Source organism: Ambystoma mexicanum, chromosome 1q (genome assembly GCF_040938575.1).
Source record: "Ambystoma mexicanum isolate Mex_15411 chromosome 1q, UKY_AmexF1_1, whole genome shotgun sequence".
Lineage (NCBI taxonomy): Eukaryota > Metazoa > Chordata > Amphibia > Caudata > Ambystomatidae > Ambystoma > Ambystoma mexicanum.
The window spans coordinates 505,282,557-505,297,200 of NC_090922.1; the positions used below are offsets into that span (position 1 = coordinate 505,282,557).

At 41.7% G+C, this 14,644-nt stretch overlaps 1 protein-coding gene across 1 annotated transcript in view; it reads right to left on the minus strand.

Annotated features, from left to right (window-relative positions):
* The window catches only part of XRCC1 (X-ray repair cross complementing 1), a 795,788-nt gene extending 781,618 nt beyond the window's left edge, over positions 1-14,170 (minus strand). Inside the window, exons 1-2 of the mRNA XM_069640868.1 lie at positions 13,671-14,170; positions 6,969-7,061 (exon numbers count right to left, since the gene is read on the minus strand). Of these exons, the coding sequence (XP_069496969.1) occupies positions 6,969-7,061; positions 13,671-13,721 (144 nt within the window). The 5' untranslated portion in view covers positions 13,722-14,170. The remainder of the gene's footprint in view (positions 1-6,968; positions 7,062-13,670) is intronic.
* Between the last annotated feature and the right edge of the window lie 474 nt (positions 14,171-14,644).

Below are 14,644 nucleotides of genomic sequence, written 5' to 3' on the forward strand. Positions count from 1 at the left end.
TTGCAGTTGCTTCCAGATGACCGGAGATGCCTTCTGTGTAATCGCAGCTGCTCAACCCCTTCTTCCAAGCGTCAGAAGAGCTCCAAAGAGGACGACTCTCCCCTTTAGACTGCTGGGACCAATCAGGCTTCAGACGACCTGCATTTCGAGCCATCCTTCACAGGCTGCAAACCGCCAAAACCCTGGGACCTGCGGCCACTGTGCAGTGCATCATCTTCCTAAAATCGAATCCTCCCGAAACTTTGGTGGACTCTTTACAGAAGTCCAGAAGCAAGATTCCCCCCCTTGAAGACCCCTCACCAGAGTGCAGGACCGAGAAAGCAAGACAAATCGACCAAGCAGTAATCATTCTTCACTGGTGCTTCCCAAAAGGCACCAAAATCACAGAACCCAGAAGAATCCTTTGCTGGAATTCTCTTCACTCGACTGCTGCTGCGAGAGCCACTCCAGTGTCCCTTCTTTTGTCTGCCTGACCAAGAATCCGGTGACCGGGTCTACTGCTGCTGTATTGTGGAAACTTCAACCTGAAACAACTTCTTCACTCCTAAGGTACTGTGAGATTATTGGTAGAACTTACCTAGAGCTGAATTGCTGCTCCCATGTTGCTGGAGTGCCGATTCGTGTGTTTGGGAGTTTGCCAATACACGTTTGCCCAGGCCTAATGCTTGTTAGCCTACAGGGAGATTTCTCCAAAGTACTTGACCCCTTTTCCCAACAAAGAAGTTATTTACATACTACAGAAGACTTCCTCTGGAGCTTTCTACAGCTGTGCCTTACCTGTTTTGCCCTCCAAACAGACACTGATACACTAATTACTAGTGAGAGATGGACTTCCAAAGTGTTAGGCCTCTATGAAATTATTGCGAAGTATTTTCTTACCTTGTGTTGATTTTGTTTCACTTACTATGACCTGAAACAGATATTCTGAAAACTTATTACAAAAGTGTTACTTACCTTTAAATTGCATACTGACATTTTAAAAGTATTACAATGTGGTTTACTTACTGTGAATAATGCATTGTTTTTTCGAAAGTTACTTATTGTGTGTTACCGTACTTGCCTTTTAGATTTACCTTAGTGTATATATAAAATAAACCATTAGCTTAGTGTGTTAGTGTTTCTTTGGGCCTATGTGTATGCTGTACGTTTTTTGTACCACCCACAGTCCTTTCTCCCTCCTAAAATAAGCCTGCCTTCTCAGCCATTGCTACCAACATACTTGTGTGGTTCAGGCCTATAGTAAGAGTTGGAGCCTCGTGTCACACGCGAGCATCTTCTAAAGTCCTACCTTTGGTGGACTTTTATAAACTCCCTAACAACAGTTACGTAAAATTATTTTTTTTTCTTTTAGCATTTTTTATTAAGCTTTGTAATGGATAAATACAGAATATAATCAACAAACCATTATACTTGCTAACCAATAATCCAGGGTAAACTAAGTTGACTTAACAATTAAAAAGGCACAACGTAGTCCATCAAGGTTACAATAAATGTAAAAATGCACTAAAAGGTCTTTGCAAACCTCTTACATCAGAATTCATTGAAGCAATATACGAGAAATATAAATCTAAAAAAGGACTACAAGAACACAAGAGAAGAACAAAACAGACAGGACAATACAAGCCACAAGTAGAGAAGGAAGAACCAACAAAACTAAAACTGAAGCAACAAATTAAAAGGACTTTGCTGAGGAGGCATTAAGATATTCGATCAGTGGACTCCACTTTTGATTATATTTAAGTACGTCAATAAGAGAAGTGGCACAACCATTTTCTGTTCTTAATTCCACAATTAAATTGTCAAGATTGAGCTGTGCTGTAGATTTCAGACATTGCACTCAACTACGGATATCTCGACCCAGTATCTCGGCACTCAGTTCTTGCAGCAGTGAAGTAGTACAGCCAATCAGGGAAGATGGCCCACTGGAGTTCGCCTCGGGGTTAGTTGGTCCCACAAACCCAAGGAAAGAAGTCGTCCCTTTCCGGAGCTTCTCTTGTCGATTAGAAAAAGGAGTTTCAGTACAGCAGCAGGGCTTCGCCAGGCAATTCAAAAGTCCAGGAGGATGCAGCAAGCTTTGTTCACAGTTTTAGTCGGGTGTTCCTCCCAGTGGTCGACTCTGCATCTAGTCCCAAATCCCTCATCTTTTAAGCAAGTTTCTCCCATTCATGCACATCCTAGGCTGTCAATCACACAGCAGGGTGGCTGTCCTAAATGGAAAGCCAGCCAATCAAGACTGGTTGCATTCAGGCATTCCCTGGGGCGGGCACTCGGCTCACTGATATTTTATGGCTTCTTTCAGATGCACCTGAAATAGGGTTCATCCAAGCCAATCATTATGCATGTTCAATAAAACTAGTCAGTTCTGATTCAGCGGCGACAGACATTTTACTTTATGGCATATTTCGTCAATATTTTATTTGGCCTCATGATCTCAATGCCAATTAGATCACCTCATATGTAATGACAGAGGAGATGTGACAGTTTAATGCATTGGATGCATTTTCTCAATCCACCAGGATTATCCACTGAACCAGTAGGAGAAAGGGTGAGTTATCACTTACCACCAATATCGCACAAATTATGGATGATCAAACACAATGGGTGAAATAGCTTTAACTCAAATAATAGTACACTGTCAACGTAATGTTTCAGTTCCTATCTCTTGCTAACTGACAACTTACATATCCAATAACCACCATTTGAGTGTTAATATGGCCAACACACGGAGTACTCAGGCTTACACAAACAATGTTGACATTTATCCACTTAATGGCTGGGTGCAAGTGCGGTTGTTCGCACAACTTTGTACTTCTTTAATCACATACTAACAATACCCAACCTATGTACCATGATGGTAAATATGTGTTTTTGTTCTGTTATTTCGCTTCTGCATGACCCTCCATCGAACTGATGATGGGTATGTAACAACCTTACTCAATGAATTTGACACTTTTTTCTTTTGGAAAATATAATTTACTCATATATGTAATCAAACATATGTACAAATGTACCATGAGTTTATTCGGCCTGTATGGTATTACCACTGTATGGACTTTTTGCATATATTACCTGTACGATATCTTTAGTTTACAATGAATGAAATCACAATTTTTCTGTCAGCCTTGAGGACGGCTAAGGTACAAACACATGTCGACTGACCATATCAAGAATAAACCAATTTTTGGAAGACCTATCTGGAGGACTCTGAATCAACTGCTTATTATATAGCTTACAAACATTGGGGAGATGGAGCGCGATTCATCAGAATCCAGTCTAATGTATGCTTTACATTTTTCAAATCCCTTTTTGGGTGGGCTTTGTGGAGTGGTGGACGCAGCCTGACAATTAAAAGAACAACAGTGGTCAATAGTGCACTATTCAAATTTCGAACCCATACGCTCAAATTCTCTGCACAAAAGATGGTGTGTGCTGGACCTACAAAGAGAAAAGGTAAGTAAAGTCAATTTCACTTCACTGTTCTTGGGAACGGTAGTTCACACGAGAAAAGGTATTTAAACCTTATGAGAAATCTAAAGGATTTCTCAGTGACACTGCACTGAAGGTGCTGTGTGTCACCATACAAAAAGTAGATACCTATGGAGCTTGTCAGATTCCAAAAAACAGAGGAAACATATCATCCAAAACAGGTCAAAATGCATGAGAAAAAGGGCTCACTCACACCAGGGTTAAAATTAAGAAGCCCTAAAGCCCAGCAAATTGAGCTGGGGGTCTCTAAGGTTGAAGGGAATTACCACAGAAATCAGAATTCTCCCTAACAATATACATATTATTATTAGGATATTTACTGAGCGTGGACAAGCTTCGGAAAGCAACGGGTGCATTACTAGTCATTGGGGGAATTCCAGGGTGAGGGAAGCAGATTGCCAGAGATCAAAACAAGGGAGCAGGTAGCTAACAACAGGGCAGGGGGAAGGAAGGTGGGCAATTTGGCACCAATTTATCTACAAGTAACCAGCAGAGGAAGCCAGGGGGGAGCAGATCACCCAGTCTCGAGTTAAGTGGAAAGTGAGGGATTTGTGGACCTCAGTGTTAGGGAGAAACCATTCTTTGAAAAGGAGGGCCTTTAGCTCCTTCCTAAAATGTTAAAGCTAGGGGGCATGTCCTTGCTTCCGATTCGTTATGTGAGTGACGTTTGTGCGTGAAAGCGGTGCTCATAATGGATCCATGTATCAGGGAAGTTATCAATAGTAACAATGCTGGCTTATAGTATTTATGCAACATCATACAATTTGCTATATTGAGAATTTGGAATAGATTGTGGTTGCAGCTTCTGTAACAGAATTTACAGTGAGCATTCAAGCCTACATTTTTTCACGGCTTCATAAAAGTTCTTTACAGAAACCATTATGACATAGATTGTTGCCACAAAATAGAAGTGCTTTACAATAGGAATGCTGAAATAGATTATTGACTCAGCTCATGAAATGATTAACAGTGGCAACGCTGGGATAAATCGTGTTCGCAGCTGCATGAAAATAACACAGTGGCAATGCTGGCATATGTTGTGAACTCAGGCATTATAAAAATGTGGTCAAATGCTTCTGTGTACTGTTGGTGACAAGCCATCAACTAGATGTTTACATACATTAGCCTTGAGAACCAATTGTAAATTGTATGACTTAACATTTTCCCCCCCCCAAGAATATGCTGTAAAATGCACAATTTCCCCTACATTACTTCTTTTGCTACATTTACTCGCACCAATTTGCGGAAGATGTTAATACCCTTGCACTCAAGGTTCACTTGCCACTACTGACCTTCAATGCTTTACAATGCCTGTGCTCTTTTAGGGATCACCTGGCACCAAAAGCTGCCTCCGCTACTGCCATGCGCAACAGTAATGTTACCAACAGCACACAATGGTGGCTGGAACATTCGGGTTCCTGGGACCAGGCGCCACATCCTTGATTCAAAACCTTAAATCGTTCACCTAATGTACTCCGCATCATGCCACTGAGGCAGCATAATCATTAGAATCATTAGGCAGGAGTGGTGGTCCAGGCCGTTTTAAGAGTCCATGGTACAGAACATGCTTATTTGACGAGCCGGCATCAGCAGGGCTTGCAGGCGACCCCTCATTTTGCGTTATGCCACTGGCTGAGACAAAGGTGATTGGATGGGGTTTCCTGCTCTGCAGATCTTCTCTGCCCCAGAGAGCCTCATCAGCCAGACCATTTACTTCACATTGCTCAGAATGTTGGGAAGGGTGATCAAGGTTTCTTATTAATAACAGCGCTTCAGAAAACAGCTTGCCAATTTTTTGACTGATTCGCGTTTATACTTTCCTATTGCCCATGTATACCTTTTAAAAACCAATTGGGTGCCATTGCTATACCAACGTGTTCACTCTGCATGCATTTATTTTTTATTGTTTTTTCGTTAAATAGAATTTGGAGATTAAACTCCAATTACTTGATAAAGCATAAATAAAAAAAATCTATTTGCTCAAAGTGCGCGAGTGGGAGAAAGACCTTTAGATGAGGCAGTCCTGCAGACCTAATCGCCTCAAGGCAGCGATCATTTCATTACTACTTACAGACCAGACCTGAACGCCCATACTAATAGGGAAAAACAAGTGCTCCTTTAAATTCTCTACTAGGGGTTAGAAATTGAGATATCACAGCTGTAACATAATGTAGCTTTTTTCACATGGCTGAATAGACAGATGTGTACACTAGATGAGATTAATGCAGCGACTGCATTTAACCTCAATTTAAGTTCTCTGTGTAAATGAACATTTGTGGGACTCTACTATGTTACTGTATGTCAATATTTAATATGTTATTTCCACATGCGCTTTTTATAATGTCTGAATAAAGGTCCCGATGACGCACAAGGAGCAAAACGAATCTGAAAACTATGGAGAGTATATTTCATTCAACTTGCCGGGGACGCTGGAGTGGAATCCCTTATAATCTTTGTTAACTTTGCCAATTGCTATTGATGAATTTACATCCTACTCTGCCTCCAAAAGATAGTGGCTTTGCACCCAGTACATTTTCAATGTAAACGCTGCTGACATTTCTACACAACATGCTTTCGTGCAGGTTTCATCAGGAACATCCCATTATTTTGTGTCCCCACCCCGCCCATGCCACGCAAAGGGACTGTTTCCAATTAAACAGTCTTGCAGAGAGCAAAATAGGGAATGGAAATGGGGTTCAGCAGAAGCATAGTTTAGTAAGAGCTGAATAGTGCAATTCTCTCCCCATGTTGCCGATTATAATCCCAATGGACTGTTTTGAAAACCCTGTAGACTACTAATCATTTAAAAAAGGTATTCATTTAGTATTTGCCATTTTATGTACAAGGGTCTGCCCACGCAGAGGCTATTAACCTTATGAATGCTACAATTAATGTACATTTTTATGAAGGATGCAATGATTTATGTTCACTGTCTTTATCTGTGACAACGTTGCCCTTTGTTGTTCCTCTCCTCCTAAGTTTCTGGTCTGTATATCCAAGGTTGGGGAACAATTTGCCAACCTGCAGGCAAGTGTCTGCACTTAGAGGCCACTATGCCGGTAACTGGCACAGAATAGGCTATTTATATACATTTACTATCATATTGTCACTAGAACTAACCTTACAATTTTGATGAAACGCTGTGAATGCAGAATGATAAAGACATGGCACTGTAATGTGAATGGCAAACAGGAAGGGTAAGTTACAGGGACGGGAAATAAGGCATCCAGGAAGCCAGATATGGTAATGAAGGAAGAGAACATTGGGAAGAAGCGAGGGAAAACAAATGTTTGGAGGTCTGTACTCAACTATGGCTCAACAAGATGGTGATGGAAAGGGAGAGCCGATAGACATCAACCCCATGCCCTTTCTTGCAAACAATGTTGCATTGGTTTTGAAACATCAATTGTGAACACAATGGAATCCTTGCAGATATTACCTGAACTGATAACACAAACAGTACATGGCAATGCCAGCCTCACCTGTAAAATCACAGACACTTGCTTCTCTCCAGATTTGTTTGCTTTCCATTTCCGATAAGTGTCTGCCTTTAGCAGGTTCTCTGCTTTATGTGTCTAGGTGGAAAAAAGGAAACATATGAGAAGTACTCAAATAAATATTGCTGCGCCCAATAATACTCAAAAACTAAAAAACTGTATTTAACACAAAGACGATCCCAACTGCAATACATGTTTGAAAAGAGGCAGCAAAACAGATAAAGCAAGATCTCTGAAAGGGAAAGTAGGCCAACCCAACTCCATGGCACAAAAACAGCCTACTGTGTCCCTGCTGTCCTAAAATCTTTTCAAAATGGGGTTTTGTCTGCTAATCAGGCTGCACAATGCTTGCGTTTCTTACCCAGCTCTTCTCTTTTAACAAACAAACAACCAGGTTTCCACCCTCCAACACCTTCTCAAGTGATCACAACTTCAAACCAACACTACTGAGGTAATCTGATATCTACCAACCTGTGCACTTTTCCTCATTTAAACAGAACGTAAACGAACAGTCCTGAATGCACTGTAACTCTGGCCACCCGACCAGCCGATGCTCAGCCGCACACTAGTATGAACGTTCACCTCCACCAATGGCTAAACTCTTCCCCTGGCCCCTACAGACTTACATAATAGAAAAATGCCCTCCAAGATATTTTACCTCTACCTCAGACACTACAATATCAAACTGTTAAACTCTCCTTATCTGCTCTCCGCCAGAAATCTCGTCTCTCCCAGCCCTCTATCCTCTTATCCTTTTAAACTAATGTCTTTGCCCTCTACCCTGTAGTCTGCGCTCATTTTCTCACAACTCACCTTCTGAACTAGCTCCCATACTCAGACTGCCAACCCTGGTAAAAAAAGAACCTAAACCCCTAGCATGACCATCCACCTTCGCGAGTTTGGGGGTCTACGCGAGGGCCTGAACACCTGGGCTCTGGGGAGGCCTCTGGACAAATCTGGTTAATGACACCTAAATCATCACGCTCCCTTCCTTTACCCCTACCTCTCTTTCGGTGGCTCTGTTGTCATACTCAACTCTTTCAAAACGAAGTCATTTATCTTTCAGCCCCTAGCAACCCTAAATTTCTCACCGCCCAGGTTTCTTTTCTTCAGACTTTGTATCCCTTCCTCCTTACAGCAATCGTAAACTGAAGCACTCTCTCAGCCACTGCTGCCAGAATCATTAGTCTCAACATCTGCCATATTTGCCCCCTCCTGAACCAGGGGTAAAAATGTCAAATCTGCATGATCAACAAGAGACATTATTCACATTGGCAACCAGGTCTTTCTTACTTATACCATGCCATGATTTTAGGACATTGTGCTTTTTATTTAGGAGGAGGATGAAAAGATGGAGAAGTTGGACCCAACTGTCTGAACCAACGGCAGCACTGCAATAAGGTAGGATTATCAAAGTTTGGGATGTGGTTTTAATGGTTGGGGTCCTGGTAAAAATCGGTAGGGGGATGGCAGTGGTGGGGGTAGGGCAAGAAATTAAATACTACTGCAATCTTTTAAGCCTGTGCAAGGCTCCATTACAACAGGGGCAAAAGTTGCAAGCTACTAGCCAGGCATAAAAAGGCCAATCAACCTCTCTGTTCTACACATGCACACCATTTTTTACTCGCCGAAATAGTGAATTATTATTCACCATTGGCTAGTGGCGAGTGCACATTTTAAGGCCGTGTGTCTATCTCAGCAATGAGAAAACGATAATCACTGCACCATTCTGCAATGATTCCCGCAATCAACATTGGCCTTAAAGTCAGGAAAAGATGCTTTTGAGAGTTTGTCGTAATACAACCTGCATGCAGTAGTACAAAAGTAGATTCTTTGCTCCAGTTACAGTTAACAGGAAAATATGAATATTCTGAAAGTGAGTCTTACTGAATTGTATACTTGAGACTTGCACACCCCACATGTGGTGTCCCTGCACCCGACCGTCACACAGGTGAGTGTGCTACTAGATGAAGACAGACATCTTACTGACTGTTGGGAATGCTCATTTGTTGTAGTCTCTCCTTCAAGCTAGCAAACCGCTCTGAAGTGGAGTGTTATATATTCCAACCATATCTTTTGTATGTGTCGTCCTACTGCCCACAGTCTCGAATACATCCACTTTAACCTTAGAGAACAGGGGTAAACAAACAATGACAAAAGATGTGCAATATTTCCTATAATGCATTAATATATATATATATATATGGGTCATTCTGAAAGATTGCTAGCAGTTCTGTCACCAGCTGCACATTGCACTTGCGCGTTCTCAATGTCACGGGGCCTAGTAAGATTGTTGCATTGTTCTCCCTTGTTCCCTTCCCTCATCCCTGAAAGACCTGTGCATGGGCGCGATATAATAAAATGTATCATATCATATCATCCATGACTCATCCATCTTATGTTCCAGTGCTCATTTGTACAGGTTAATTTCGAGCAGGTAGATCAATGAACTACCCCTACTACACAGTGCTTTGGCTCACACGCTTTGTGGCTTCTTCAAGAGGCTTTAGCAAACAGACATTGCACATAAACTGCCACCGAGTCGGGGTGGAGGAGGCCCTCATTCTATTTTCACATTGGCTGTAGCTGTAGTGAATTGCAGCACTGTTTTGCTCACATACACAGTCAAGCAAAAGCAATGATGAATTCCAGCAGGTCAGCACAGACATCTTTTGCTGGTGGTGTAATAATTTGTGCTGCAACACATTGAAAACATTTCCGGCACTGTATGAGCGGCTGACATGAGAGCAGATCTCGTGTGGCACAACAAGCAGCTTACATAAAGCAAATTAATCGCTGACAAAATGCGTCACAAGGTGGAGAACGAGTGCCTTAGTGCAGCAATGACAATGGAGCCACCGCCTGCTGCCATAAAGTCCAATGCTGATTGCCCGGAGTTAGCTACTCTACCACAACGTGGGCCACTCTATCCGAGATATCTGATACTGTGTGGTGGTTTCTTCCATCACACCCTTGCATACACAAAGTGGCTTGTGAGTCACTTGCTCTGCACTAGAGAATAATGTGATGCAATGTGCAATTATAGCCATTTAATCAGTGCTTTGCCCTCTTGTCCACATATCCATAGTGAAGTGGACTTTTCCAGACCCTGTTCTGTCGAAGATAATCAATGAAGGTACATGCGTAAAAAGTAGGTCTAGCGAGGAATTTGCCAGCGGGCATCAGCACTTGCCATCAGCTCTCTGAAAGCTTTGTTTTCAACAAAGACGTATTGCAGAAAGTCTACTACCAGCAGGATCCCCAATTTAGCATCGATCCATCTACTCATGGATGGATACAAAGATATTTTCAAGTGTGCTCAAATGACTTGCTAAGACTGAATGGTGCATAAACAATATTTCTAGAACGCTATTTTGTTTTTGTTGATGCAGTGACAGACATAGTATTTCACTGCAGGACTGACAAACCTCCCAGTTCTGCATTTCTCACGTGAGGTAGTTCCAGCATACTGTTTTGCTGGCTCTTGGGGGAATGTGGTGTAATATGTTAGTCTGACTCTTGTGCATGATATTGCATCATACGTTCAAGCAACAGTAATGTGCCCAGAGTGGTCTCTGCCTTTCTATGGGATAAAGCTTTTCTGCAGAGTGCAGTTGGCAGATGCGGCTCTTGACGCTATAAAATAAATTCTGTGCTGTAGGTATGTGTTGAGGACTCACCGTAGGCATCAGTGGCTATTGACCAGAGGCAAAAGAAGAGGGAACATGGAGCTCTGTGAGCCACATAGGTGCAAGGGGTGGTACTGGTTGCTGTAATGGTCTAGTGGGTGGTGTTAACTGATGTACACCACTGTCAAATCAAGATCCCCGAGTGGTCACAATAAGTGTACACAGAAAAAGTGATTTGTGGTGGTATTTCAACACTCTGAACCCATGTGGGGTTTGAGGTGGTAGTAGGTGCCCTTTGATGATGCGTTTGTTCCCCTTCCTTTGCGCCATTGCTTGGATTGGACTCGGTGTCAGTGCTCGTAGGCATAAAAACCTCTCCTAATGTTCTCTTATGACAAGAGGGGTGTACTCAACATTATGGTTACCATCATAATTTCCTACATTTTCATAATTATCATCAATAAGAGGTCAAAGGGGTGGGAGATGCAGGGGGGTGTGCTAAGCTGAGAAACACCCGCTTGTCCAAGCATGGGCAACTGTGCATGGCTCTGCTGCCCCGGACGTTGTGCTGAGAGATGTAAATCCAAGCGAGTGCACCACACTTTTTAGTTTAATTTAACCTTAAAGATGCCACTTAGCTGCTAAAACAACCAATATTAGTATTCAAAATTATTCAAATCAATAAAGACACTAAAAAGTAGAATACATTTCAACTGATTTTGATTCTAGAGATGCAGAAGCTGAAGAAGAATTGTACACAAGGTAAACAGCAACAGAATGTAATGGGTACTTCCAAGCCATTTCTGAAATTTGTTTATGAAACATTGCAAAAAAACACCAAAAACTATTTTTCAAAATCGTGCGAAATGAAAACCATATTTACAGTTAGGAAGACTACCAAGGGGACTAAGAATCTGTAGATTCCCTTTAAACATTACCAAATATTAGATGACATACCCCAAACAAACATTCTCATCTGAAATTAAACCCCCAAAACAACCAGAAATTGACTATACAAACAGAATTTTTACATTTCAAAAAAGCGGGATTTAAGACCCTTTAAAAACACAAGCAAAATAAGCCGAGACGCAACACTCGTAAATCAAGTCAATATTACATCATCCAAGTCCCTCAAAAGTAGAATCTACCAGAGAAACAGAAAGTAGCGACACAGAGGTTGATAAAGAAGGTGCTACACCACAACCTACACCAACAGAAGAGACAAAAGAATTACCCTATTTTAAAAGAATTGAGGAGCTATCAACAAAGCATGAGACCAATAAATATATCAACAAGTTATGTCAAAGAGGACGACAGAGGTTAGAACTTCAAAATACATACATTGCTCATAAAAACACAAGAGGAAGGAGGGCAGGAAAAAAATAAAAAATAAACAATTGCTACAAAAAAAACTGTTGAAGTAACCACCAGATAAAAGAGAAACAAGCCTCAGTACAACAGGAAGACGTAATACTGAATCTTTTGGATAGCCAACCATCAAGGGATTTAGTCTCAGCATTAAAAAAAGGACTGACCTTCAGAACAACAAATAATTCTGACTATTTTCAAACTAGTATCGATGTACACAAGTTCTGCAGACAACTTACATTTAAACATCTTTTAAAATACTATAGAGCAAGGCCAAAAACAGACTTTCCAGAACCAATATTTAATTTGCCAATAGCTCTTGCAAAAACTATAGAGACCCTTGTAAATTTAGAACGAATGGAAGAATACACGTTGAAGAAATTCTAAGAGGAACAAAATAGAAGCACTGATGCAGCAGAAGACAGTCAGTTAAAGTCCAAATATAAAGTTGTTATGATCTTGCCAACAGACAATGCTATAGATATATACAGAAAAAACAAATAAAGCCCCTTCATCCACTCAACACTGGTGTCCATCACGGTAGGAAAATGCAAATGTATTTAATCAACTTCAGCAGTTTCATCTATGAATTAAAAATGAATGATTTCACACGTACATGGCACAAAAATCTAGAAATTGTTACTCTTGTTACATTATACACACATACTCATTCTAAACATATCACATAGCAGGTTTCTATATACTCTGAGGCGAGTCAATACTTAAAACTGCATTTTGTCTTTGATATATGTACCACGTTTTATAACATCCAAAATCAAATCAAGGTGTGTCATTGATTATGCATTGCCAATGATCACATTATGAATACATAGACCCAACATGTTTCATTGCTTATAAAACACAACAATGTCTGGAACTTCTTAAATCTAACGAGAATCCTATTATACACACAATAAATCTACAGTCCTCTCCTTTGGTTAAACTAAAGTACCACAAGGGCATCCCAATATTTCTTCATTCAAAATAGATGCTTCTTCATAACGTAAAGCAGGTTCCCACCACTCTTTTGTACCCTGATCAGTACATCTATTATTACTTGCCACCTATGGAGCCACATAAAACAACAATGACAGCATTACAATTTCTGCTTCTAGGTGACAAGCTACTAATGCTCCATTACTTAAAAACACTTTCAGCATCCTATATTCAGTATACTTACATTATTTAACACCAAGCTTTGCCGCTCAGTGCCGCTTACACCACTGACAATCCCTCGCCTCCCCACGCCTGCAACCCCCCATCCCAGATGCAAACGAGGTGGAGGGAATTCCCCCAGTAAACGTTGTCCATTTACCGCATTGGAGACTGGACAAATTTGTATATGTCTTGCAAATTACCAAACATTTTTTGCTACGGTGAGTATTATAACCAATGAGAAGACCAGAGAGCCCAACTTCCATTACTTGCTCAAAAGGGTTTCCTGCTGAATCACCATCACAGACATGTTTCATCTTTATTGCAGAACACTTTGGGCACTAACAGTTACCTTTGAGGATGGGAAAGATGAAAGAATATGTTCTGCAATAACTGTGTCAACTCGTAATGTTCCAATAGAACCGCTTCAATAGGGAAACATTCTACTAACGTGGCTGCGTGTTATCACTCTGGGTCATTGTCACAGTGCTTCTACCCCTGTAAGTGTCCTCCCTCCCCAGCCGTCAATCCTCACCGTGTCCTCACTGCTGCAGGACACAACGTGCTTCACTTTGATCTCTGGCATCGTTACCCAGTCTCCTAGACCCACCGGGGTAGGGTGTCCTCCAGGTCCGCTGCTTGTTCCCTAACGTGCTGCCCTGTATCCACTAATATACCTCCAATAGTACCCTCAGGCGGTGTCCTAGCCAAGACTGCATTCCCTCCCTATGCTCTTAAAAGGACGCCTTGTGCACCCTTCTCTCTCCTTAAAGGCTCCCTAAACTATTCCAGGGACCCTTCTGCGTGTCACTTTAGCACTTTCTTTTTCTCTACAATGGGTTTTCCTGTCCATTCAAAAGACGTACAGTCTCAGTGAGACTTTTTGAGCCTTACGAACACTCCCTTACTATCTCACTCCTGCACGGCAATGCCACCGCAAGCAAGAGCGTTCAAACTACCGAAACCCTGAACCCTGTAGCTATCTCTCCATGGAACACACGGTAGTGTCTGGATCCCATTCGAGAAACGGACCTTAGCATCCTTCCGCCGCCTGGTAATCACGTGGGATGCACGTTGGGGCGTGTCAGGGAAGTCACATGCCTCAGGTTGAGCACTTCATCAACAAATTGTCTTCTTGGCAACACGTGGCATTAGAGGAAGGCTCGCGCAGCTTCGTGCACGGCATCTTTGCTGAGAATTGGTGAACACCGTAATTCCCCCGTTAAGAAGCGAATTTGGTATACAGTACGACTTAAAACGTTATGTGGCTGCCCAGAAGAACGGATGTTTCGGTGTATGTTGGGGATTCTTTATGTGCAAGAGGATAATCTTTGTGCGGTGGGGCAGAGAATGGATATTCCTCCGGATACAAGGCAATTTCCAATATAACAGTTTACATTAATACCCATGTTTTCTTGTGGGAAGTTTTTTTTTGTTCTTCCCGTTGGAGATGGGTATTTTTAGTATTTCTTATGTGAAATAGAGAGAGGTGTATTTTGTGTAGTGGGA